The 25,075-nt window shown below is 39.1% G+C and overlaps 1 protein-coding gene across 1 annotated transcript; it reads left to right on the plus strand.

The window, feature by feature from the left end:
• The first annotated feature begins 1,792 nt into the window (after positions 1-1,792).
• LOC103721919 (uncharacterized protein At2g24330-like) lies at positions 1,793-22,021 on the plus strand. The gene is made up of 6 exons (XM_088717889.2): positions 1,793-2,268; positions 2,387-2,654; positions 16,432-16,576; positions 20,551-20,660; positions 21,066-21,477; positions 21,577-22,021. Exons 2-6 carry the CDS (start codon positions 2,391-2,393, stop codon positions 21,825-21,827), a joined length of 1,182 nt encoding a protein of 393 aa, XP_088574015.2. The 5' UTR covers positions 1,793-2,268; positions 2,387-2,390; the 3' UTR covers positions 21,828-22,021.
• The last annotated feature ends 3,054 nt before the right edge of the window (positions 22,022-25,075 follow it).

Consider the following 25,075-nt stretch of genomic DNA (forward strand, 5'->3'; position numbering starts at 1 on the left):
CTGACTGATCCAGGGTTGATCCGATTTTCGAAGGCTGCGGCCTTCTATCCTGTGGCTCCTTAACAGCTCTCTCCGGAGAGATGCTTGGGTAGAACCCTGGTGACGGTGCCGTTTTTCATTGTTGATCCTTGAAGAGCCATGGGGATCCCGACCTTGGGACACAGACCCATCTGGAAGAAGTGCCGATCGAACATGAACCCATGAAGGCAGTACAAGAGGGGCCTCCACTTGTTGCAGGCCTTGGACTGCTGTTGCTAGTGCCTGGACTTGCTGCACCGGCATGTTAAATTGCTTAGATTGGATCTGCGGAACTTGATCTGTCGGAGGCCTCGGTGGTGGGTTCTGGACTGAGCGGCCCAGGCTTGGTGCACGCTGTCTGGAGGCATTAGAAGCCCCTCTGCTCCTTAGTCTCATGATCACGACTCGGTCCCTTCCTCTAGCGCTAACTGTTGCTGGAAATTAGACTCGGAGGTGATCGCGGACCGAGAAGGAGGAGCTCCGGCTGTGATGCGGTGGCGGGCGGCTGTCTCCGGCGGACCTGCAAGAAGCCTTTGGCTGGAGGTTCCGGCGAAGGCCCTCTGATGCTTAAGTCAGAGAGGGGTTTTGGAGATAATGGAGATAATGGAGAGATATTTTTGGTTAGGAGAGAAGGTCCCCCCTAGAGCTTTCCCCTTCTTATAGGAGGAGGTGTAGCGGTTATATGCAATCGGATGTGATTGTGCGAATAAATGAGTTACCTTAAACGGTCCGAGATTTCGGGCTAGCTGATGATCAGTTGAGATTGCGTGAATTCAAATGTTGACAGCCGTTGAGGCAGGATTGCGGGATTTGATCCTGGATATGGAGGATTTGATAGTCCTTTTCTTAGGCAGACCGACTGGACTGTTGGTGGAGTCGGGGTCGGCTCAAGGTCAATCGGGCTTTGCTCAGCCGAGACCATACGTGCCGAGGTCATGCTTGCCGAGGTCGTGCTTATTGATGTCATGCTTGTTGAGATTGTGCCTGCCGAGATCGTGAACGCTGAGGTCGTGCGCGCTGAGGTCATGATTGCCGAGAACATGCTTGCCGTCATCACGCTCGCCACCGGATTTCGGTGCTTTGACCATGTGCTCCGGGTGATCCACTTTTTCCCCCAACAGAAACATATGATATCTTTTTGCAAGTAAGTGGATTATAGATGCAGATTTCACCCATACTCATTGATCACCAAGAACCTGGCCTCATTGGATATAACAAAAATTAATTTCAAAAATTTAAATCCTTCAACGTAAATGGAAACGAAAGCTGAATTAAGCATCATAAAACCTGAGAAAATTATGGGCTATTTTATAGTTTGACTTGAACCATATTCAACTTAGTTTGCACTAGAGCGTCCCACCCTTGGATAGTATTTAAATTAAAATAAAATTTCAGATCATATATCAAAATTAAAACAAAATTTAAGGCTATATATTTTATTCAAAAAAATAAAGGGTTGATCATGAGAACCTTCTGGAGTCGGCCGGCCACCTGCCACGTGATGCGTTCAATGAAGGGAGACCGAACCGGCGGAGCCCACCTTCGCTTCTTTATTTATGGCCACGCCTGTACGTCTTTCTTCGTTTGGCTCTCGCTCCTCCCGCCGGGCCACCCCTCAACATCATATCCGATCATTTCTGCACCCCAACGGACCGCCCACGTCAACGTTTCCCTTGTTCCTTGTTCGTGGGAAACGGAACGCGAAACGGATTGGTGTTGGTGGGAAACGGTTAAAATATGGAAATACGGGCCCCATCTACGGTTCCTGCCTTTCAGAACTTTCGACCTTTTTAAGCTTTCCCCGAAAGGCATCGTTTTTGGAGTGGAAGGAAAGGAATTCCTATGGGGCACAACTGGAGTACCAAACAGATCCTCGATACACGTACTGGTGCAATATAAGATGTCGGCGCTGGTTGGTGCGCGAGTGACCAATGGAGTGACGCATGGCAACGACGTATTTGGTAGAGATTTGGGCCTCACAGTTTTGATTGAAAGATTTAAAGCGTAAGGGGCGCGGCATTTCATGGAAGCGATTCTAACCCTCTGCTTCAGAAAACCTAAAATCCATTTAATTTTTACCTCGGCCGCTCTATATATTTGTTAATCCCCCGACAGAACCATCGAGCGACGACTCGTACGCTCCAAAGAATTCAATCTAGAGAGAGAGAGAGAGAGAGAGAGAGAGAGAGGAGGAACCTCCTCTCCCTGCATTCCCTGTCCTTCGAGATCCGATCCCTATAAAACCCCTCGGTTTGTTCACAGATCCAAATATATTGTTCAAGAATTCCAGATCCGATCTCTATCTTGATCGGGAGTCGTTTGACGCGAATTGGATTCGATTTTTGTGGTGTTTCTGGATTGATTTCAGGGGAATGGCGGATGATGCCGGCGCGGCTGCAGGGGAGGATCCGGCGAAGTCCTCGTCATCGTCGTCGTCGGCTGCGGCGAAGAAGCAGCGGAGGGGGTTCTTCTCCCGGATTTGGAGGGGGATCTTTGGAGTGAGGAGTGAGGACTATGAGAAGAGGCTGCAGTACTTGTCCAAGGAGGAGGCCGCAGTTCATGCGAGGATGAAGCGGCGGGCTCAGTCGTCCAGGAGGATGGTCAGGAATCTTATTGTTCTCTCCGTCATCGTTGAGGTGCGTTCTTGATGCCATCGTTGGCCAGTGCTTCCGTTCGTGGAGTTGTTTGAGATTTTCGGAGTTCGAAATTTCATAATTAATGCTGTGAGTTGCTTCAAGACTCTGTGTTTGGTTTGTAGTATTCGTCAGGTAGGTAGTTGGTGCTCAAGTATGAAAATTTCTTGATTTCTTTTAAATTTTGCGCTCATACTTGCAGTTGCTGTGACCATAAGGCATGACAAAAGATACGAAAAAATAAAAGGAAAGAGCTTGCTTATGAGAATCATGATAGCTTCTTATAGCGTTTTGGTTCCTTATTTAGAAAATTAGCTAACAGAGTGCACTGGCTGTACTTCTAGAGCTTGATTTCAGATGGGTGTCTTGTGGTCATTATGGCTTTTGCTGGCCAAATGTTCTATGGGAAAAGCTTGTAATGGTGGAGTCTTGAATACGATGTCAGGAAAGAAAAGCAGTTAGGGCTATGTTGTTCCAAATGATTTACTGGGAATGGAATTAGAGGTTTGAAGTTGAAGTTCTATAAGATATAATACATACTCAGGATACAACTAACAAATGATTTCTTCAGATGCTTACACCTATTCTCTCCAACTTATTATAGCCAGCTCTTTGTATTCCATAGTTTGGCTCCAAATACGACTCCTAATCATTAAAAAACTGCAGTGCTGTAATGTTTTCAGCTTTGAACCCCCAACATATCCCTTGATATGGTACATCACTTTTATAAGTACGAAAACTCGATATTAGCCACTTGACTTCTTTCTTGAATCTGTATTCACTACTTCCATGGTCAATCAGCTGTGACAATGAGCAAAGTGCCACCCACTTTCATGTCTTTTGGGCTTGTTTTGTGTCCTTAAAAAAGCCTGTTCCCTTATTGCCAACACTATATCCTTTACCTTTTGGTTTCATCAATTTGTTTCACAAAGTTTGTCCTAAGGATTGTCAAACTAGTTATGAACCAATGTTTGATTTAAAAGTTGAGGCATCATCCTAGGTGATTTCATATTTGCTGGAGTATCTGACACCATTTTGTGTTTTGGTAGCTATAAAATCTATGCATGGATATGTAAGTGATGGCCTGATCATTGTAAACCACACATCATTTGAAGAACGAAGTGTTCCAATGTGCTATATGAAGATGACTCTGGAACCATGTTAAACAGGGTTAACAAAACATTGAAATCTCACTAAGGGTTGTTCATGGTTTTTTAATCAATGACAGTTTTATTTGCTCTTATTGATATTCAATTTCTTTGTGAGATCTGCCAAAAAACCATGTTTCCTCTTACATTGTCATAAAATGAATAAATCTGCAATATGTTCTTAGAAAGTTGATCATAGTCATTAACGAGTATGATCGTTTTCATTCTTGATTAGGAATTCACCTTTGTGTCTGGAAAACCTGATATAAAAAGTGTTATTTGTCATTAATAGCCTGGTTTACGATTCTATATCTGCACAGTTAGCATTTCCACAGACCATTGGAGCATCTCTATGACCAGTTTTGTGCATGTGAGATACAACCTCTCGAGATAAATGGAGGAAAACACTTCAAACTTGGAATTGTGGTGCACTTTTTGTTAACTTTCAGTGCTAGTTTGAACTCGATGTCATTTGTATTGAGACCACCTCAGATTTACAGAACTGATGTAATTAACCTATATAAAGGCCGGTTCCAACCTTTTCTCTATTTAAAATTTAATTTGGACTCCGGAGCATGGTCTGAGATATTTTTCTCTATTAATCATGCATGAATGCCAACTATGTTCTAAATCATAAAAACACAAAACTACTTGATATTTTGACACCATCCTTTTTCATTTTCATTGCTGCAATAAGTTTGAAGAAATCTGTGCTGTAACTGGATAATACTAATATTCTAGCCAAAGAAGTTACGACTAGTGTGTTGAGAATAGTTAGTAAGGACATGAATGTGGAGGATTTTGTTAAATTTCCAGCCATGCGGGAGCTTCTTTGCTTGAATGATGATTAGATTATTGCATCAACTACTTCAACCACTATTTGGAATCTTTGCTTCATTAATTTGTGCCTCATGCATGAGCAAATATAGAATAAATATAGTCGTATATATCCTTAATCCTAAACTTTAAGCTACTCTGCATATTGTTCATATTTTTCTCCTTTTGCCTTCTCATTGGGGGGTGGGGGGGGGGGGGGGGGTGGTGGGAGTGTGTGATGCAGGATAATTTAGGAGGATGGCCTGCTATGTGTAGATGGGCTTCAAGGGTGAGGGAAATCAAATAATAGGGAGAAAAGTGTATAGAAGAAGAAATTAGAGATAGAGGACACAGAAAAGGAGGGGGGAGAGAGGATAAGGAGAGGAGAGAGAGAGATATAAGAGACAGAAGCAACTTTCTTGTTCAACAATACAAATACAATGCATGATTCAAATATATTCTCTTAGCTATTCCATACAATCAATATATACAACCTACCCTAACTTGAGGAACTCATAACCAAATACATTAAAAAGCTGACTTGGGGCCCAAGTAACTTAAGGCAGGCCAAGCAACCCAAGGATCATGATTCTAATAAAATATAAAAAAAATGCGCCTAATACATAAATAAATTTGGGCCATATGATAGTTTTCGTGTTTCGATATATTGTGTTGACACTGTAGGTAATTGGATGAGTCTTGAATCATTATAAGAAAATTTGTGTCCTATGATCCTAGCCCTTAACTTTATCATACTCTTCTGCTGCATTGATCTTGTCCTCGAGATCATTTCGATGCTGTCTATCATTATGCTTCATTGTTGAATCCCCAATATTTGATGATGGAGGCCAACTGGAAATTTTCTTGCAATTACTCAATCAATTGATTATTCTATACTTCTACGATCAATGACCATGAAACTTTTGATTATCCAATTGATAGCACCATTGATAAATCTGCAAAATTGGTGAGGAACTGATCTTTGAAGTTCTTTGAGACAATTGCAATCCTTGTAGATGGTGATCCATTCCTTAATGAATTAGAAAGTGCTCGAAGCCTTCATCTTCAAAGCCTTCATTTTTCTTATCGAGGTTCTCTAAGCATGGTGCATCTTCAATTGCAGCTTCTTGATTTGAAGCTCAATTGCTTCTTGGACATTCTATGGACTGATCTTTGATCATAAGATTCTTATCTGATGGATATTTTTATGCAATACTTTTGATTTGTTTTATGTTGATAGATCTGTGGTTGCACTGGAAGAATATGTGCAGAAGCTTGCTGATGATTGAGGGTCAGATATGATGAAACTAGATAGATATATTGCACAACACCCTGGGTTATGGCATATGCTTGCAAAAAAGCTTTAGTTGATGCAAGATCAATCCTGAAACCTAACCCTTCATTTGTTAACATGATGATGAGGGGAAAGAGGAAGGATAAAAAGATCATCTAGGGGAGAAAGGAAGAAAATAATAGGACCCTTTAGCTTTGATACCCTTTGTCAAATTTAGCTTACTATTTGGTGACATGTCAAAAGACAACCGACGGAAGAATAGGAAGGTGAAATAAGGATGAATAGTGTATGATCCTTTTGCTCTGATACAAAAATGATGCAGGACAAGTTAGGGGGATGGCATGCTATGCATGCATGGGTCTAGTGCATTGGGATAATCAGGGAAATATAGAGAGAAGAGAGTATGGTAAAGAAGAGAAGGCACTTGAGCAAGAGAGGAGAGAGTGAGGGTGAGGCCAGAGAGAGGGACGGATAAGAGGAAGCAACAACTTTCTTACTCAATGATGCAAACCCATTACTTGATTCAAGCCTATCCTCTTAGCTAGTTCATACACTCGATACATATGGCCTACCCTAACTTTAGCATGTAACAAAACACACTAAAAAATGTGACTGACTGCCCAAGTAAATTGATGGCCGGGTAACTCAAGGCCCAAGTTGCTTGACAGCTTAGCAATGCAAGGACCATGGCCATGACTCTAATAAAATATTAAACAAATACACACCTAATACATAAACAAATTTGGACCAAATGATAGTTTTCATGTTTCAATATACTTCATTGATACTCTAAGTAACTGGATGAGGCTTGAATCATTAAAATGAAAATTGTATCTCATGATCCTAGCCCTTCATCAAGGAGAGGAGGTTTCGATGCAGAAAAGATTGAGGTGGTCAAATTTGGAATTCTTCATGATGATCTCAATCTTTTTCAAATCTATAATTTCCACTTAAATTTGAAATTAAAACTAAGATCTACACAACAAATATGTAAGAGAGAGACTTTGAGTCTTACCAAGGAAATAGCAAGAATTATAGAAAAGAAGAGAAAGAAGAAACCAAGGATCATTCCTTGATGTATCCAAAAACTTTCTTGTCGTTGTTCTTACTATATGTATATTGGCTTTATATCTTCCAACTCTTGAAGCTTGGTTTTAACTGTTGATTTGATCAAGGTTTACAGTGCCAGTTTCGGTTCACATGCCAATACCCAAATGGTACAGTGTTGGTATATTATGGTTCGTGGTATCAACAGTTGGTATTGTGAAACATTCTTAGGGTTGCAAACAAACCAAACATAAGCAAGCTAAGGCTAGCTTGAGCTTGGCTTGAAATTTGAAAACATTAGCTTGAGCTCAGCTCAAGCTCAATTCAAGCTTGGAGGATGGAGCTTGACCTTCACTGTCTCACATTAAGCGGGCTTGAGATCAGCTCTCTTCAACTTAAAATGACATTGTTTCCCTATTGAAATAGCAGAGATTGTGAAGAGAATCTTAGCAGCCGCTGAAATGGATGGCAAGACTAGGATAATCAGATCAATATTTTGTTGTGAAAAATCACCTTCCTCAAGGCTAGGATCATAAATATGAAAAGAATATAAGTAAAACTGAAGGCCAGTGTCAATGAACGTGGGCTTTCATGGTGAATAGATGATTTTGTAGAGGAGTCGGAGTTGTTGTGGTGGAGCTTGTAGGTGAGAGAGAAGTGGGAGGAATGTGTAGGCTTAGAGCCATGAGGATTGGAGGGAAGAAATAGATCCTTCATCAGAGAGAAGAGAGAAGGGGAGTGCACCACTGTGGAGTGTTAGAGACAGATAGGAGGAGTGGACTAGAGCATCTTAAAAGCTCTTTAATTAATTATGATCCAAGTGCCTAGAGTGCATATAGCATCGTAAGAGCTCTCGTATTGGTCCTAACCTTTGGATTTTGATCAAATGACTACAATGTACTGCATATATTGCAACCATTACATTAAGATGTAACAATGGAAATACATTCTTTGAAAGATAGTTGCTAATTTTAATTTTACATACAATGAAAAATAATAAAAAGTTCTATCCTTAGTATTTGAAGCTATATCAAGCCAAGCACGAACAATCTAGGCCTAGTTAGTTTTCATCTTTCTTGTGTTTCAAGCTCAAATTTCTTGCTCATCTTCATCTCGTTTACTTGTTGAGCAAGCTAGTATCACGCCATGTTTTAAACCAAACATGACTTGTTCATGAAGAGCTTGCTCATTTGATGGCCCTAGGTGTACAAGGTATTGGTTCCCTATGGATATGCATCAGTATGCCTAGTATGGACTGGTATACTCAGGTATTGTAAACCATGGATTTAATAAAATTTGTTCAAAGGCTAAATTAAAACTTGGGAGTAAATAAAATAAAACTATGATATTATATTCCTAATCCTGCCGTGACCACCCTCAGACTAGGTTAACTTGGTCAAACCAAGTCTGTTTGGTGTGCCAAACACAATGAATTGATTTGCCTCCCAAAGCATGTGCCATATAGCTGAAATGGACTCTGGCTTCTGAAGTTATGGCTTCCAAAATAATGAGTTTTTCCTGACAATACAAAAAAATTCAAAGTTATGGCTTCTGAAGTAGGCATGTTAAACATCTTTGGCTATTCAAATTTGAAATTCCAAAAGATGCAATTATCTTATAGATTAATGACTTTTTAAAATGTTAAATATGTTTTCTTCTTTCGTCAAATGGATATTATTATAAGAGAAAAATAGTTCTTGATGCTTAAAGTGAAGCAATTAACCCGAGAAATAGGCAAATAAGTTGTTAACTGAGGACTTTCAGTGCTGATGAGCTTTTTCACAAAGAATAAGTGCTAAACAGATATTTTCGAATTGCCATTACTGTGTAAGTTGAAAATCTTGGTATTCATATAAAGAATGCTATGCTGGTAAAATATGCCTTTTAACACTAATGGTTCATCAGTGAAATTTGTTGTTCTACTTCAAAATGAGTTATGATCAGTGATAAAATTTCTAATGTAATGTGTTTCTCTCTGAGAATGTTGATCAGAAACATAATGCATATTTATTAAATTTAGAGTTTTGGTGTTCACTTATGGCCATGAATAACAAGTGAAGACACTTAGAATTTCACCAAATTTGTTGAATTTCCTTTTCTTGTTTTGCAGTATGTGCAACTACTTCTTACTGAAAAATCATGAATATGGTGGATTTGTTGTGACTATGCTTGTATAGTCAGAATACATGACACTTTAAAGTATTGGACAATAGATAGCTGGAACATCCTTTCACTTTTTGAGAACTAACATCTATAATATAGTGGATTGTAATAATGCTTTGGACGTCTTTTATATTCAAAATGCTTTCGAGTTCCTGTGGATGTCAAAGCAGGTGGCATAGAGGTCAAAGCAGGTGACTCATATTCTTTTGCAATCTTCAGCTAATACTTATTCTACATATAGGATGGTTTTGCATTTAACCCTAGGGTTTTCTTAGGCAAGTGTGGTAAAATAAATCAAAGGTCCGCAAGTAGATGCCTATCATTTGTCATAGAAAGACAGGGCATATAGCTTACGTGAAGAGGATTATTTGTCTGACATTATTTTTCAAAAATGATGTGTCATATTTTTCAGTGAATTTTGCACTTTTGATTTTACAATTATCATTTCCTTGTAGATCTTTAGAAGTTTTGTTTTTTTTAGAGGGGCTTTATTTCTGATCTTTCCCTTACCGAGTTTGACATCCGACATCTCAAAATCTGGATCCAGCTATTGTGCCTATATAACAAATATTTTCTTCTACTTTAAAGTAGCAGGTAGTGTTATAATTTGAGATGCTGTGATAACCCTTTGACTCATATGAAATGTTTAATTCCTCATTATAGCATGGGGACTTTTGTTGGATGCATAACTTGCATGTATGTGAAATTTAATGTTTTTGCTGTTTTCCCATATATGGTGAATATGTGGGTATAAAATTGTTTGGTTCTTGATGCATGTAGGTGGTTTTGTTTGGATGTCAGAAGATCTTATTGGCTGATAAGATCTTCAGGTGGGGCATTATTATTGGAAGTCGTGTTGAAAATGGGATCTTTATGAGGGATGAGGGAGAGATTGCGGAGCTAGAGGAGCAACTAATCTTTAAATTTTGAGGATAACATAAGTCACATTTGAGAAGTGTTTTTATCTTTTCCCTAAAAAATAGGATTAGTTGCCAACGCTGTCTGCCTCCTATTTATTTCTGCCACTTGGTTCTGTTGGTTTTCTCAAAAGAGAGGCCTTGTTGAAAGATCTTAGTAGATCAATAAGATTTTCTGACATCCAAACTGGACCCTTAATATAACAATTTACTTGATTGAAATGGGCTTAAATAAAGTTGCCATATTTTGTGTTTGAGCATAATTTATTTCAAGAGTGTTTGGCAGATACTCATTTAAGGTGCACAAGAAGTTAATCAGTTGATCAGTGAAGGACTCCCTTTTTGATAGGGATGCTAAATAGTGCAGGCTATGCTTAGGGAAGGTACTCGATCTTGGCCTTGCATTGTAACAACATCATTGACCTAGCGTAGGATAGGTGCCTAAGTATGAAGTCAAGGACTGCCGAACCGGGTTGAACTGCCCGGCTCGGGCAGTGCTGAGTCGACCCGGTGAAAAATCAGGTCGGTTCAACTAATCTCTTCGGTTCCGGCCTACAGCACTGGCCAGAACCTCTAGGTTCGACCCAGTTTGGGTAGTGCTGAGCCGACCCGGTGTGAAATTAGGTTTGTTCGGCTAATCTCTTCGGTTCCGGCCTACAGCACTGGCTGGGACCCCCACAACACCGGCTGAAACTGGTTCCTTACCGACCGAAACAGGCCGAAACCGGTTCCTTACCAACCGAAACAGGCCGAAACAGGTTCCGTACCGACTGGAGCCTGCCGGAACCGGTCAGTTCGGTGCAGACTCAAATTCATTCGCACCGAGTCAACCTGGTTCCAAATCGAGTTGTTACTGTGCCTCAAACTATTGTGCCTCAAACTATTGCCACCTGATTGATGCTTTTAAAGCATCAGATGGGCATTGGGAAGGCCTCTCGGGTCTTTCCAACAGCATTTGAAAGAGGCATCGCCACTCGATCCGATTTTAGATATCGGTATGTATGTTGGACTTTAATTGTATATAATTGATTGCATTATTTTTTAATTTTTACATCACTATTTGATTTGAGAATATTTTATGTTGTTTATTTTATGATTTGTATCATTTTAAAGTAAGATGCATCATATAGATTAAATCGGGATCATAATAACATCAAAAAAACATCAACAAAACATTAAGAAAACATCAAATTAGACTTAAATTCATAGAAATAGTTCAAAAAGAGTGATTACCAATTAAATATTTTTGAAAACTCCAAAAAAATTGGACGTGCTGGTCCGTGAACCAGCACGCCCTACCCGTATCGATTCGGTATGATACCGAACCAGTACCGAACCGTACCGGGCGCCGACTGGTATGGGTCCTGGTATCGGTGTGGCAGATCTTGTATCAAGTTGCCTCACACATTGATGTTTTCCTGCGTAATGCTGGGCTGAAAATTGGACCTAGCTCTAATTTATTGGAAGCTCTGCTTGAAGTTCATGGGCTTGAGTTCGGAGGTCAAACCTAGTTTTTTTTTTTCAAGCTTAGGCTTATGCTGGTGACCTAGAGATGCCCATTAAAAACCATAATTGCCATTGCATGGTTGCCTTAGATTTGAGCAATTCTTTAAGTCAGCTTGGGCAGCAAGTAATTAAGGGTTTTTGTTTGAAATGGACAACTAACAAATTTTCTGTGGTTTCTTGTTCTTGAAATGTTTATGAAAATGATCTTGTAGAATTAACAGAGTTTTGCTAAATTGGTAGTTAAACTACTACAGTGAGATTCTCATTTTTGCAAGTACGTTTAGGGTGATTTTCCTTTGTATTATCTAAGAGAGGTGTTCTTGTAGACTGAGAATATAGATCTGTTAGTTTTGTTAGTATATTTACAAAATTTTTGGCTTCTTTTTCATGGAAGGTTAAAATGCCAGTCTCTAGCACTATTTGTTGGTTACGTAAGCCAAGTTTATAATCTTATTGGTCGATTATCAATGCAATGATCATATAATGCCTTATAGTAACCTTTACCTTTGGTGTTGCACTTGCTTCAGTATTATGTTCCTGCTTTGATTTTTAGATGCCTCGAACTATCAAATTCTTATATCAATAACTATTGCTATTTTTCTACTTAAAATTGCTTTAAACTTGACCCTTCAATTCTCGTACTATTTGAATCTTAATGTCAACAATCTTTGCTTAAAAAACACTACTAAAATAGCAATCATTTTGATTAACTTACTTGGATGGTATTTAATTCCATCATTTTCAGGTGCTTATGATTTGTATCATTTTCAACAGCCTTTGCTGCCAATTATAGTGTAGGATTCTCTTACAAGTGCAGAAATATGTGCAAGTTCGATATATCAATAGTTTATGGACATCATAAATTGTAAATTAGGTTGTTTTCCTTTTCTAGATTTAATAGAAAGTTATTACTGGTAAATATTCGTCAGTCCCTGCTGGTTCAGAACTCCTGAAAATATGGTATTCGGACTTAATTACCTGTTGGAAACTAGTAGTTTATCTTAGGATCCTGCTTTCAGCATATATTTATCAAAATATTCTTTGTTGAGTAGTAGAATGGATTAGGAAAGTATCGTGTTCTTAAAATTGTGTTTTCGTGTCATTTCGATGTCTTTAGAAATGATGTAAATTATGTTACGATGATTTCTTATTCAATAATGTAAACATTTTCTTTATTGTGGTGGATTCCAAATTCATCCTCATGTTCTTACTTTCTCTTATCTTTCCTTTTCAAAGTGTCAACCCAAGCTCACGTTGGTCTTATTCTCAAGGTCACATCATTTTGGGTTTAATTTTGAATATGCTTGTCTTGATGGGCTTCATCATATTACAATATGATTTGTGCCCTTACCAAGGTTTGTAAAACTGGTACCATGACCTGCACCAGTTAGGTACCAGGTCAGTATGGTATCGTATTGTATTGTACCATACTAATACATAGTATGCATGCTAGTACCGATTAGGTGTGGACAAGAGTGAGCAAACGAGAAAGAGAAGAAGGTGGAGAGAGAAGGGGGATGAAGGACCTACTAGATAAGGGGAGGCAAATCGGTGTTGGAGATCGTTAATCAAAGTCTAGAGATCATGGAGGGGGCCGATGGTTGGTGAAGCGATGGAGAATATCGAGAAAGGCTGGAGGTCACGGTGGGGGTTGGTGGATGGCAGATGCAAGGTTCCCCATGGTAAGCGTATTACCAGTGGCCTAAGTGGAGGGCAAAGAGCCATCATGGGTGGATTGATAGAGACAAAATGAGCGAGCAATTGAGAAAGTTCGAGATAGTTTGGGGAAGGGAGGGGTTTTTAAAAGAAAATGATTCTGCCGAATCAGTAGATGCCTATTAGAACTGGTCCCTAGCAGACTCCATGGACGGATTGAGAGAAAGAGAGGGCGAACGAGAAAGTTTGAGATAGGTTTGCAAAGGGAGGGGTTTTTAAAGGGAATCGATTCTGCGGAACCAGCAGATGCCTATCAGAATTGAGCGGAACCTAGCAAAATCGGGCAATTTTGCTTGGTTCAGACCAATCTGCATCTATTCTGTTTGAGCAGCCAAACTGACTTGGTTCCACACCAGTTCGGGTTGGTGTAGGTCTGTTTGGCAAACCCTCGCCTTACCTACATGGCACATATCTATGTTTGTTAGAAGGTGATGCATTGTTCTATATGGTCCTACATAGTGTAGAATCATTCTGTAGCATGTTTGATTGGTATGCTATGATTGAAAATGTAATATGCTTCTTTGCTTGCTTGCATAGTGTTTTTTTGATGTTAGTTTGTGACTTAAAGTTTGCTAAAATGGTGTAGTGTGTTATATATATCTTTTAATAATTCAATTGAAGACGGAAAAACTTAGAGGATGAAAGATCTATATAGATCACATGTAGGAGGGCCCTTGCAGGCCAAGAATCTGTATTTCTTTTTCCTGTATTTGGCACTAGTGACATTACAATGACTGCAGAAGTGAAAAACAGTGATTATAAATTGGTGCTTTCTGTTTTGGTTTTAAGGATCTCACACCACAAATGCAATTGCATGCGAGCCTTCTTGAACCTAAGATTATATTTGTGAGTTTTGACTTTGTAATTGGAAGGCATTGATCTGTAATTTGTGGCTTATAAAGTTTGAGGGAACACATCTATTGGTGAAATGAAGGATTCTGGTATGGATATGATGTTAGGTAGAAGGGTTCTGAAGCTAATATGTTGATTTCTTTTGTTTGGCACATTTGCATTACCATCTTGTGTCTAAGCTATGTTCTTTCATATAATCAACAAATTATGTTAGTATCAGCTTCGCATTGTGCTGCTTCTGAGTTATTTTTTGAAAAATTCAGCATAAAATCAGCTGTCAATGATGGAGAATATAGTGGGGACATTTTTCACTTTTGAGACATTTTGGAGTGCATCAATGGCCAGATTGGAATGGGGAGTCATGATATACATTGTTAGCCAAGAGCAGTGTGTTTAAAGCCAACCTTCAGTTTCTCCTGTTTTGTTTTCCTGTTATTTTGCTTTTTCACTTCTGCTTTATCATTGTTTACTAATAAATCTACAGGTTGATCAAGGTTGTCATAATCAAAAGTCAAGTATTTGAAAGCAATTTTGGTAACAAGGAATCAATTGGAGATAGGGTTTAAGAAGTTCACAAAAAAATCAGAAAAGGATTGGAAACATTAAAAAATAAGATAAATTGAAGACTCTCGGATGGCAAGTGATATTATAAAAGAAATGAGTATTTAATCTATTACCTATAGGTATTTTACAAGTTAGTTGTTGATCGGTCATAGTTATTCTAGGGAACCATCTGTAGATAATACGATTGGTCAAGAGTAATGGGGAATCAATTAGTGGCTTCATGAAATTGTAAACAATCTTTCAATGAAATTTATGGTGGAATCAGTTAGTGATATTCTCAATGATATTTATGTTCTCTTGGTCTTTGTAGCCAAAACTGGAGAATGTTCATGTTATTGTTTTTTGTTTTTGTTCTCTCTTTATTCTTGAATTAAGCCTGGATAGCAATGACCAAGGATTCATGTCTAGACAGTAGCAGCATGTCGTGCCAGTATGTACCATTGCAGGAAGAAAATGGTATCCAAGATGGATGTCAACACCGGTTCCTTCTTGAACTAAGATCACCCAACTGTCCTGGTTGTTTCTGGACACCTGGGATGCGTTGGGATGGTCACCGAGATGGGCTAGGACATTTTTGTTTCTAAAATTCTTTTTAGTTCTTGTTAATGACTGTTTTAGTTCATCCTGATCATACAGTCCCCTCCCAGTTTTGTACTGTCTAAAGAGAAAGCCAAGACAGGGTCTGATAAACACTTGGCAACAGCTGTTGAAACATCATTGGAATAGCTGAGGTTAGATAGTTGCAATATGCTCCAGCGTTTGGTAATGTTTCTCTTAGCTGTAGCCCATGGATTCTAGGCTGAGAACAAATGGGAAAGGATGGGCTAAGTTTAATGGGGCCTTTCACCAAAAATAAGAAAGTGCAGGCGTTTCTATTCACTTTTGCTGCAAATGGTGTGATTCCCTAGTTTGCAAATTTGTTTGTTATCTGGGTAAGCAATGAAATACGCTTGTCTTATGATTTAGTTGATGAAATCGAGATGGTTGCCTGCGCCATTGTTAGATGATATTTTGTCAAGCATTACTACTTTAGAGAATAATCAAATAGCAGACATGTACATAATGTCATTGATATACCTACTTCCAGATGACGGTGTATAGAGAAATTCTGCACTTACCGAAGCTAGTTTGTATATTTCTCCATGTTATAATGCGAGAATTGTCATAGTTGAAAGATCTTGTCAGTGTTTTATATGAGATTCAATGTAATTTTAAGAGTACTCAAGATGGCATATTTGATAATTTTAGGGGCGTCTTTGATTTTATAATAGCAAAGTTTATATGTGGTCTAGATGAAAATTCTTAAAAAATGCTTAACTTAGTTTTCTGTGTTGCTGGGACATATTTTAGACTTGTTTTCATCCGCTCTGCACAATGGCAGGAAATAAAGATATTAGTCTATGCAGATTTTCAGATATTAATATCAGAATACTGGAAATTAGTTGGCCCCCTAGCTAGGTGAAGACCATGCTATATTGTGGATTTTCTTTTTCTTTTTTTCTTTTGTCAATTGCTGTTTCTTTTCTTTTTTAAGTTTCTTTTAAAAGCATGGTTACAAGCACTTGTTACAGGACAATTTGTGCTGTTGCCACTGTCGAAGTAGGGCTGGTTATTTTCCATATATTCTTTTGTTTCAGGAGTGTTGTCAGTATTTATTTTGTCTCTCTGAAAAGTATATGCTTTCCTATTTAGTTATAGATTGCATTTTCCACTGGAACCATGCTTCTCATATCTCTTAATTTTTTTCCTTTTTTCAGGTTGTAGCAGTGGGTTATGCTATTATGACGACAAGATCACTAGATCTGAACTGGCAGATGAGGGCAGTTCGAGTTTTGCCTATGTTTGTTTTGCCTGGTTTATCTTCTGTTATCTATTCAACACTTGTAAGCTTCACAAGGATGCGTAAATATCTCGAACTCTAAACTCAAGCTGAATTGTTATTTAACCTTCACATTTACTAGTGATCTTCTATTTCTCATCTACCTGTAGATTGTTTTTAATATTTATTACATATATATATATATATATATATATTTGTCTTGTGTATTATTTGGTCGAACTGATTTACCATAGAGAGTACCTTTATGTCAGCAAGAAGATTGCCTTTCCAAGATCTTTGTTTGGTCCAAAACTTTTGTTTTCTTTAACAATATGCAATATAAATATGAACGCTTACTTGAGGACACATGGCTTGGAAATTTGAATTTGTGATGATTTTGACACACAAGGGGCTTTAACAGATTTTTTTTTTTTTGTGTCATTCAAAAACATGTATGCATATTTGATGCATCATGCCTTTACAGGATGCTAAATGTTATGATCCTAATCGGTGATCGTTGAACCGGTACCGAGAGTCGTATTGGTCGACGACTGGTATGGTATGATAGCGGTATGTACCATATTGAATCACGGTGTACTGGAACTAGAGGGAGAGGGGGGAGAAGAAGGAGAGGGAGGAGGGAGACGGAGAGAGAGGTTGAGGCCTCCGGACTCACCTGAGAGAGAGAGATAGTCCAGACATGGAGATAGAGAGGCCGACGAGGGCTTTGCAAGGGGATAGAGGTTGGAGGAGGAGGCGAGAGGGAGAGAGAGGGGAAGCGAGGGCTTCGAGATTTTTGAGCCATCCGACAACTCGGAACTTGGTGATGGGGACCGAGAGAGAGAGAGAGAGAGAGAGAGAGAGAGGATTCACTTGGTCTGATGTCATCATCATCGGACATGGATGAGAAGCTGTCCAATGGTGCCATCGGAGGATAAAGGCTGGTGGAGGAGAAGGGAGGTGAGGGCTTCAACATTCAAGGGCATCAGGAAAGTCCGAGCTCTTTGAGCCTTCGAGCCTTCTTAACCAGCCTCGATTTGATTGGTTGAACCGTGCTTGTAATTGATTGTTAGGGTTTGATATATCCTGAACTGGCTAGTTCGGTACGGTTTGGTAATCCCTGACCTTAACAAAACACCGAAAATGGCTAGCATTAGAGGTTTGCTAGACTTAGGTCTTAACCCGATATGTAGTAGACCATCATGCTCCATATCTGATGTCACTGGTGGGCCACTCTATGGCGGCTCTCACTCTAGTCTGGGTAGCCCTTGCTATGTGACAACTTTCACTTGAGGACAACCGGGTAGCCCTTTCCCTATGGCAGCTACACTGTAGTCACTAGGATAGGCAGCTCTCGCTCTAGGTATTTTTTTTTTCCGGCAGCCTTTTCTCTAGATTGGCCATTCTGTGGCTCGAACTCTGGACATAGGGCTAGCTTCAATACCAAATGTTATGACTCAAATCAATGCACCAAAAATGCTTAGGTGTTTAGAGGCTTGGAAATTTGAATTTGTAAATGATTTTGACACATAAGGGGGATTTAATGGAAATATTTTTGTTGTTCTGAAAAAAATTATGTATTTTGACATGTTTAAGCCTTTATAGGATTCTCAAGCAGAAAATTCTTCTACGTATCTCTACTACTAAAGAGCATTACATATTCAAAATTTGAATAATATGCATTTTTCTGAAGAATGCTTCCTTTTGTACTTTAACACATCACATTGTAAATTCTGACCTCATTTTGTTCAGGTCCTTCATCCTTCATGATCTATTAGGAATATCATTCAACCTACAATATGGCATATTTTGATGTTTGACTGCTAATTTAAACTATTTTGACAATCCATATTAACTATCTAATTCCTTTGTATTCTGCTGAATCATGCCTTATATAAATTTATCTGTCTGACTGCTTTTTACCATTTTAAATGAGTTTTCTTCCTTCTGTCAATTTACTTTCTAGTTTCAACTCCTTTTGGCAAAAATTGTTTTACTCAAATATAATCTTGCAAAATACAGGAGGATTTATGTATTAATAAAGTTGTCAGTCATTGCTCGTCCTTTGTGCTGGAGCATTCTCCTGGCTTTTGTTGTTATCATCTTAATTAATATTCCATTCAGTTTAAACAAAGGCATGGAGCTTGTGTCCATATATTATTTGAACATGTCTTTAAAATACTGTGGAGATGTCAACATGTCCACAATTCCCATAAACAGCATAACCTGTGTCAATGTTGGTTGTGCCAAAAAGGTGATGTTCTAGAAATATTTGGGTCCTCAGTGATGTAATAGTATTCAACCATGCATCATGGTCATATGTTCAAAAGAAATCTAATTGTATCACATAAAAATTACATCCCTGATAGATGATAATGGCAGATTAATTGACTCTAAAACATCTTGGGAATACCTAACTGACAGACTCCCCATTCTCTTAGGGCAATCGTAACCATGATATCATTCTTATCATTTAGGATTAATTGATGGAGATGGAAATCCACAATTTGGCAAAACTTCATAAGAAACAAAATGTATATGAAACAGAATTTTCTAACAACTATAGAGATGCTCTAACTTTATATCTGAGTGAACAAAGATCTTCATATTAAAGTTTATGAGATTTTGGTATGTTAGAGGCTTTTCTATGTTAAGAATACTTGGGAAAGGGCTAGATAGTTGTGATTGTGATATTTATTATAGTCAGCAGGAATCTAAATGGGTTGATAAATCCTTCAGTTTTACAACATCACCTGAAGCTTCAGTTTGGTTGGACAGTCCATGTGGCTAATAAGCTATCTTTGCACGGCATCCCCATGTACAGGATCAGTTTGTATTCTTGACATTTCTGCCGTGTCCAATTTTCTTATTCTTAAGCAACCTCCTGATTATGCTTAGTCGATCATGATTATTTTTTTGTCTTTCTTTTCTTTTATTTTTGTTTTGACAAAATTTGACCTGGCTTTCTTTTTTATTGATTCTTTTCCCTCTTAAGAATGCTAGCCTATCTTACTGGTGTCTTCTTAGGCTAGATGGTTGTGATTGTGATGTTTATTTATTATAGGGTGAAATGCTTGCCTCTAGTAGAAGGATTATTTCATTACATCTTTGCAAGCCAACGGAAATAACCATATCCACAATAGACAATCCTTCCTGCTTTATTGTGGTGGCTTGTGTTGATTATTATTTATAAAGTCCTTGTTGAATACAAAAAAAATTGATCCATCTTCATGTCTCCGTTCAAGTTTTCTTGGGTTGCTTCTGTACCTTTTAACACTTTATTTTCCTGATTCTTCAATGGGGTCCCTTGCTTTGCTTAGTCTATTGCTAATTCTTCATTGCATGTGATCATCCCATCCCAAAAGGCTCTGTTTCTTTACCATCTGTTGCTGAAACTTCCACTGATAACATAATTCACCATATTGTATCTTGGTGGCAAGGCTAAGTAGCAGCCTGTAACTAGTTTACTGAGTTACATGTCTTGTGACAATTTTTTGCAAGATGTTAAACGAGTTTTCCTTGGTGCTGCATATGGCTATGCAGATGTTTTGGTCTGTTTTATGCAGAATTTTCTTTGATGGACCTAACAATATGTGAAGAGTGTTTCCTTTTTACCTTTTACTTTTCTTCGGTTTCTGCCTTAGTGTTTCTTTGCTTCAGGTATCTTATGGGATTTCTGTTTTCTTAGAATTGTAATTTTCTCTTATCAGAATGTTGTTGCATGTGTTGTTGTACTTGATATCCTGTTAGATTTCTAATGACTGAATATTATTTAAAATTTATAGAGTTCTTTATAATTTTCATGTGTAATTTAACCTTTCAGCAGTTTCTTCTGCTGACATATTTCCTGAGAATGGATAGATTTTATTGGCGTCTTTAGTTATTTTTCTTTCGGGTTTGTGAGATGCTTTTTAAGGAGCTTGCTGATTCACTACAAATGTTGATAGTTGTGGATGTGTTACAATATGTTGATAGTTGTTTATGTTGTATGATTAATTGGGATACTGATGTGATTCGGCACTCATAACTGATTATGATTATAATATCCTGCTGTTAGTTGATCGCAAGGACCAGAAAATGCTTGAAAAGCTACGTGCTGAGAGGAAAGAAAAGATTGATGAGCTTAAAGAAAGAACGAATTATTACACAACACAACAACTTATTCAGGTGATTAGCTAAAGTTGGTCATGTACTCCTTTCTTCCTTCCCCTGTTCATCATTTTTGTGAAGTCAGGATCTGTGCTTGCATATTATATGCAATATATATGTTGTTATTTAGTATACTACTTCCAAGTTGAATTCCTGCTTTTGATTTCTGACATTATATCTTGTGCATAATCATGAAATTGGGATTGATAAATGACCATCATAACTCATTATTATACTATCTAATTCAGTCATCCTGTTTAATGCTAATGTTCTGTTAACCTATGATGTGATCTAGTCTCGGAAGCTCGGACTGGCTAAAAATGAAAGTCTCTGAGAGCTTGGATCCATTTGTTCTTGTCTTCGACTAATATGGTGCTGGTTTGCTTATATTTAACTCCACTTATTTGGTGCCTCTTTGTCCAGAAATATGACCTTGATCCTACTGCAAAGGCTGCGGCAGCAAGTGTTCTAGCATCTAAATTGGGGGCAGATTCTGGTTTGAAAGTTTATGTTGGAGATGAATCTAAGACCGATTCGCTGTCAAAAAGCAAGGCTGTTGAGCTGGTGCAATCTGATGGGCTGCGGAATAGGAAACAATCTCATCCAAGAAGCAATTATACTGGGAGCACAACTACTCAGGTGGTAAATGAAATTTCCACGGAGTTCAGGGGTGACAGCCAAGATGTGCCAATTCAGTCTCAGAAGGTTGTTGAACATTTTAAAGGTTCAAGCCCTAGCAATGGTGGATGGATTGCACGCATTGCTGCACTGCTTGTGGGTGACGATCCATCAGAGTCTTATGCACTCATTTGTGGCAACTGCCACATGCATAATGGTGCGTAAAATAAATATCATGTTCCCCTGATGGTAATTCATTGAACATTTGTTTGTTCCATTGGATGCAAAGTAATTGATTCTGTGGTTGGATATTCAGGACTAGTCAGGAAAGAGGATTTTCCTCACATAACATACTACTGTCCACACTGCGATGCTTTCAACACACCGCCGCAATCTGTAGAAGTTGCCTCAGTTTGCGGTTCTGGCAGGACCAGTCCACCTGCTCCAATTGATGGGAATCATGCTTGCAATGCCCTGATGGGAAGGGAAGTTGCGGACAATATGACAAATGCTCTGGAGCCCTCTGTGGTGGGGGCTGATAAAGTAAATGCTGTTCAGGCTAGCTGAAGATCTTGCATAATTACATTAACAGTGTTTCTTTTTACCTGTCTCTAAGTTGTGATATGCCTTGTGTTGTGGAATGGAAGTGTAATAGGACCACATACCATTTTACTGTATATTGTGAAGAGAGAGTAGGGTGTCTGGTTATATGTACTGTAAATTTGTGTCTCATTATCCATGAATCCACCAATTTATCTGTAGTAGCTGTTGGTAGAAGTAGGAGTGCTAAATGAAGAGATGATTTGTGAAGATAGGATCTCCTTGTCTCGGAGCGAAGGCTGCAAATGGGTTTGATTGACTTATGACCCAATTCGACTCACTTAGACTTGATTCGACCCAATTTGGAGGACCTATGGGGTCAGGTCGGGTCTTAAAATTGGTTTCGTTCTATTTTTCAGATCGGGTTTGGGTTTGCTGAATCTCAACTTGATTCAGAGAGCTGACTCGATCCATTTTTTTTGGGGTCAATTTTAAATCATTTATCCAACGACTCGATCCGATGTGACTCGAACCTAAATTATCCATTTAGACCTGCAGTCTGTAGGTTTACAGTCTCTACCAGTAAAAATCAAGCTAAAATTGTTTTTTATAAAAAAAAAAAGCAAAGGCAAGAGTTGGGGGGAGTGGTACAATAGTATTTATCTCAAGCTCTAGATCATGCCTCTCCACTCTTAGGGCAACAATCGGTCATAGGCAGAATGCCATGTTGTCGATGGGATGGCTATATATACAGGCGGCTCTTCTCCACCCTTTTCGTACAAAATTGAGTGGCCTTTTCGGTTCTCACCGCAAAATAAAAAAAAATGGCTTAGCATATAATAGGTGGTGGAATGTCATATCACCCTGATGGGTCACCCTTAATGATGATGGGACGACTATAAATACAGGCGGCCTCTTTCCTTCCCATACGAAATTGGGTGGCCTTCCCTATTCTCACCACGAAGTAAAAAAAAAAAAAACTGCAGGGTAGTGGAAATGAAAGGAGCTATAGTGGCTGCTGTTGCTTTGATTTTAGGAGGGTGGAAGATTCGCTCAGGTGAGGGACTTGCGGATCTTGTCGGAGAGCATGGCATCGAAGGCATCAAGGTCCTCTATTGCTACTGTGAGGTAGTCGGAGCTGTGGACAAGGCTCTCCATGCGATTAGAGGAGAGGGAAAGAGAGAAGATGGGGAGAAGGAAGGGGACTATTGAGGTTAGTTACTGATAGAGGAAGTCACCCCTGTCGCCACTAAAGCCACAGATGAATTATTTGAACTTGCAAAGGATGGAGTGGCCGGTGAGGGAGCCCTGAAATGGATCTCCGCCATAGGAAAACTATGCCTGGTCATTGCAGAACACCGCCCCCTCGTCCCACCCCGACATCTCTCTCTTTCTCTTTCCCTCTCTCTCTCGATCTCGCTCGCTCGCTAGGCTGAAAAAAATCGGAAGCTCTCTCGCTAACTCCTTCCATTCCCTTTTTAGTGGTAGTAGTAGCAGCAGTAGGAAAATCCTTCTCGGCTAACTCCATGCCTTGCCTTCATTCATAAATTAAAGCAGCAAGTCCGGACCCAACTCGGATTTGGACCCAGACCCGACGTAGATCCAAATTTTGTGGATCGAGTTTGGGTTATACATGGACTCAATACAACCCGAATGACCTGTTGAGTCAAAAATTATAGTCATGGACCTAACCCGACCTGATTTTCAATTGGGTTGGGTCTGCGTCCAAAATTAAAATCCGAACAAGAAACCGGGTCAGTTTGGATCACTCAAGACCCGAACCGACCCGCTGCTTTTTGTTAGACGATTTATTATGTTGCTAGAAAGATTATATGGCTGCATAACATTTTTTTTGATTAACTATTAAAAGAAGAAAATAAACTTTTAAATTTTGGAAGTGTTCACAAGGATTAAGATATAGCAATGCATGTACTAATAAGTATGTAATTTTAGAAAACCCTAGACTTGACATGGGTATGTTGTGCTTTAAATCAGAGTTGCACAGTGGAAACATGATAAATTGAATTATTTGACATTAGTCAAACAAAATGACTTTGATTTAAGAAGTGTTATGACTTGATTTGGAAGAAGTATCCTCTACTCTTGGAACTATAGGTACAAAAATTTCGTGGGCAAATTTTTTTTTTAGGAGGGAAGAATGTGAAACTAGTGGATTGGGCCTGGTCAACATAACCGACCTAGCCATATTTGGGCCAACTTCATGTGCGACGCATGTGAGGGACGATCGAGAGGCAGACTCCGGCTGGGAGTTTTCTTCCTCTCCGATCGCGATGGTGATCGAAGTCCCATCGCCGCCCAAAGATCACCTGGATAAGGCTGGGATTGTATATTTAAAGAGCTCCTTTTTCCTCCTTTGAGTTCACCCAAGATCAAGCTATCAATCCCAAGCTTCTCCTTCGATCCTCTTCCCCAATTTGTCGTCGGCAGGAGCTGTCGGACCTCCTCGTCGGATCAAGGTAGGTTTTCTTCTTCTTCCTTTCTGTCTATCTAGCTATTTAGATGAGATTTGGACCGACGAATCACTGAAAAAATCATCCGAAATAGGGTGCCCTGTTTTGACCCCTTTTTCTTCCAAGTTTTGCTACCGTTGGCCACCGTTGCCGACAATGACTGTGACTGAGAGCATCCATGGCCACCTCCACCTAGGGCTAAGCCACTATGGGCTACCACCTCCTCTAATCGAAGGGAAAAGGGGGAGGTGGACTCTCCCCTATTTGGGAAAGAAGAAAAAATCTCTCTCTCTCTCTCTCTTCTTTCTCTCTTTTGTTTCCACTCTCTTTCTTTGTTTACTTTCTCTCTCTCTTCTTTCTCTCTTCTTTTCTCTCTCTACCTGAACGTCCTCTCTCTAGAGTTGATTGGACTACATAAGTGACTTTTAGTGATTTCTGGATTGATCTAGGTGAAGGATCTTGATCGAGAGTCGTTGGGCAATATGCTAGCTCCACCCTAGTCCTTGCCAAATGCCGTTAGATTTGGTCACCGTCAATCTCTCTCAAACCATCTGTACCTAGTTCGAACATGATCAGATAAGTTTTGCCTTGATTAGGGGTGTCGAGCACTCCCGCTTGGTCAGTCTTATGAGGGTATTGGAATTAGGATTTCTATTTTTTTGGAATGATTATGATAAATTCTGATATTTTTGTAAATACCAAAATTTTAGAAGTATTTTTGAAACTGATTGGACTGATACTTTAGATTCGCTCGCAAAGTAAGTAATGTAAATCTTTTTCTAGATCTATTGGCAAATTATAGAT

Source organism: Phoenix dactylifera, chromosome 3, assembly GCF_051530095.1.
Source record: "Phoenix dactylifera cultivar Ajwa chromosome 3, Ajwa_hap1_PhDact_Kaust_v1.1, whole genome shotgun sequence".
In the NCBI taxonomy this organism is placed as follows: Eukaryota; Viridiplantae; Streptophyta; class Magnoliopsida; order Arecales; family Arecaceae; genus Phoenix; species Phoenix dactylifera.

Excerpts from the sequence above, each read along its gene's own strand:
- LOC103721919 (XM_088717889.2), top strand. The coding sequence starts at position 2,391 with ATGGCGGATGATGCCGGCGCGGCTGCAGGGGAGGATCCGGCGAAGTCC. Across the intron at positions 20,661-21,065 it reads CAACACAACAACTTATTCAG|AAATATGACCTTGATCCTAC; the intron begins GTGATTAGCTAA and ends CTCTTTGTCCAG. Across the intron at positions 21,478-21,576 it reads CAACTGCCACATGCATAATG|GACTAGTCAGGAAAGAGGAT; the intron begins GTGCGTAAAATA and ends TTGGATATTCAG.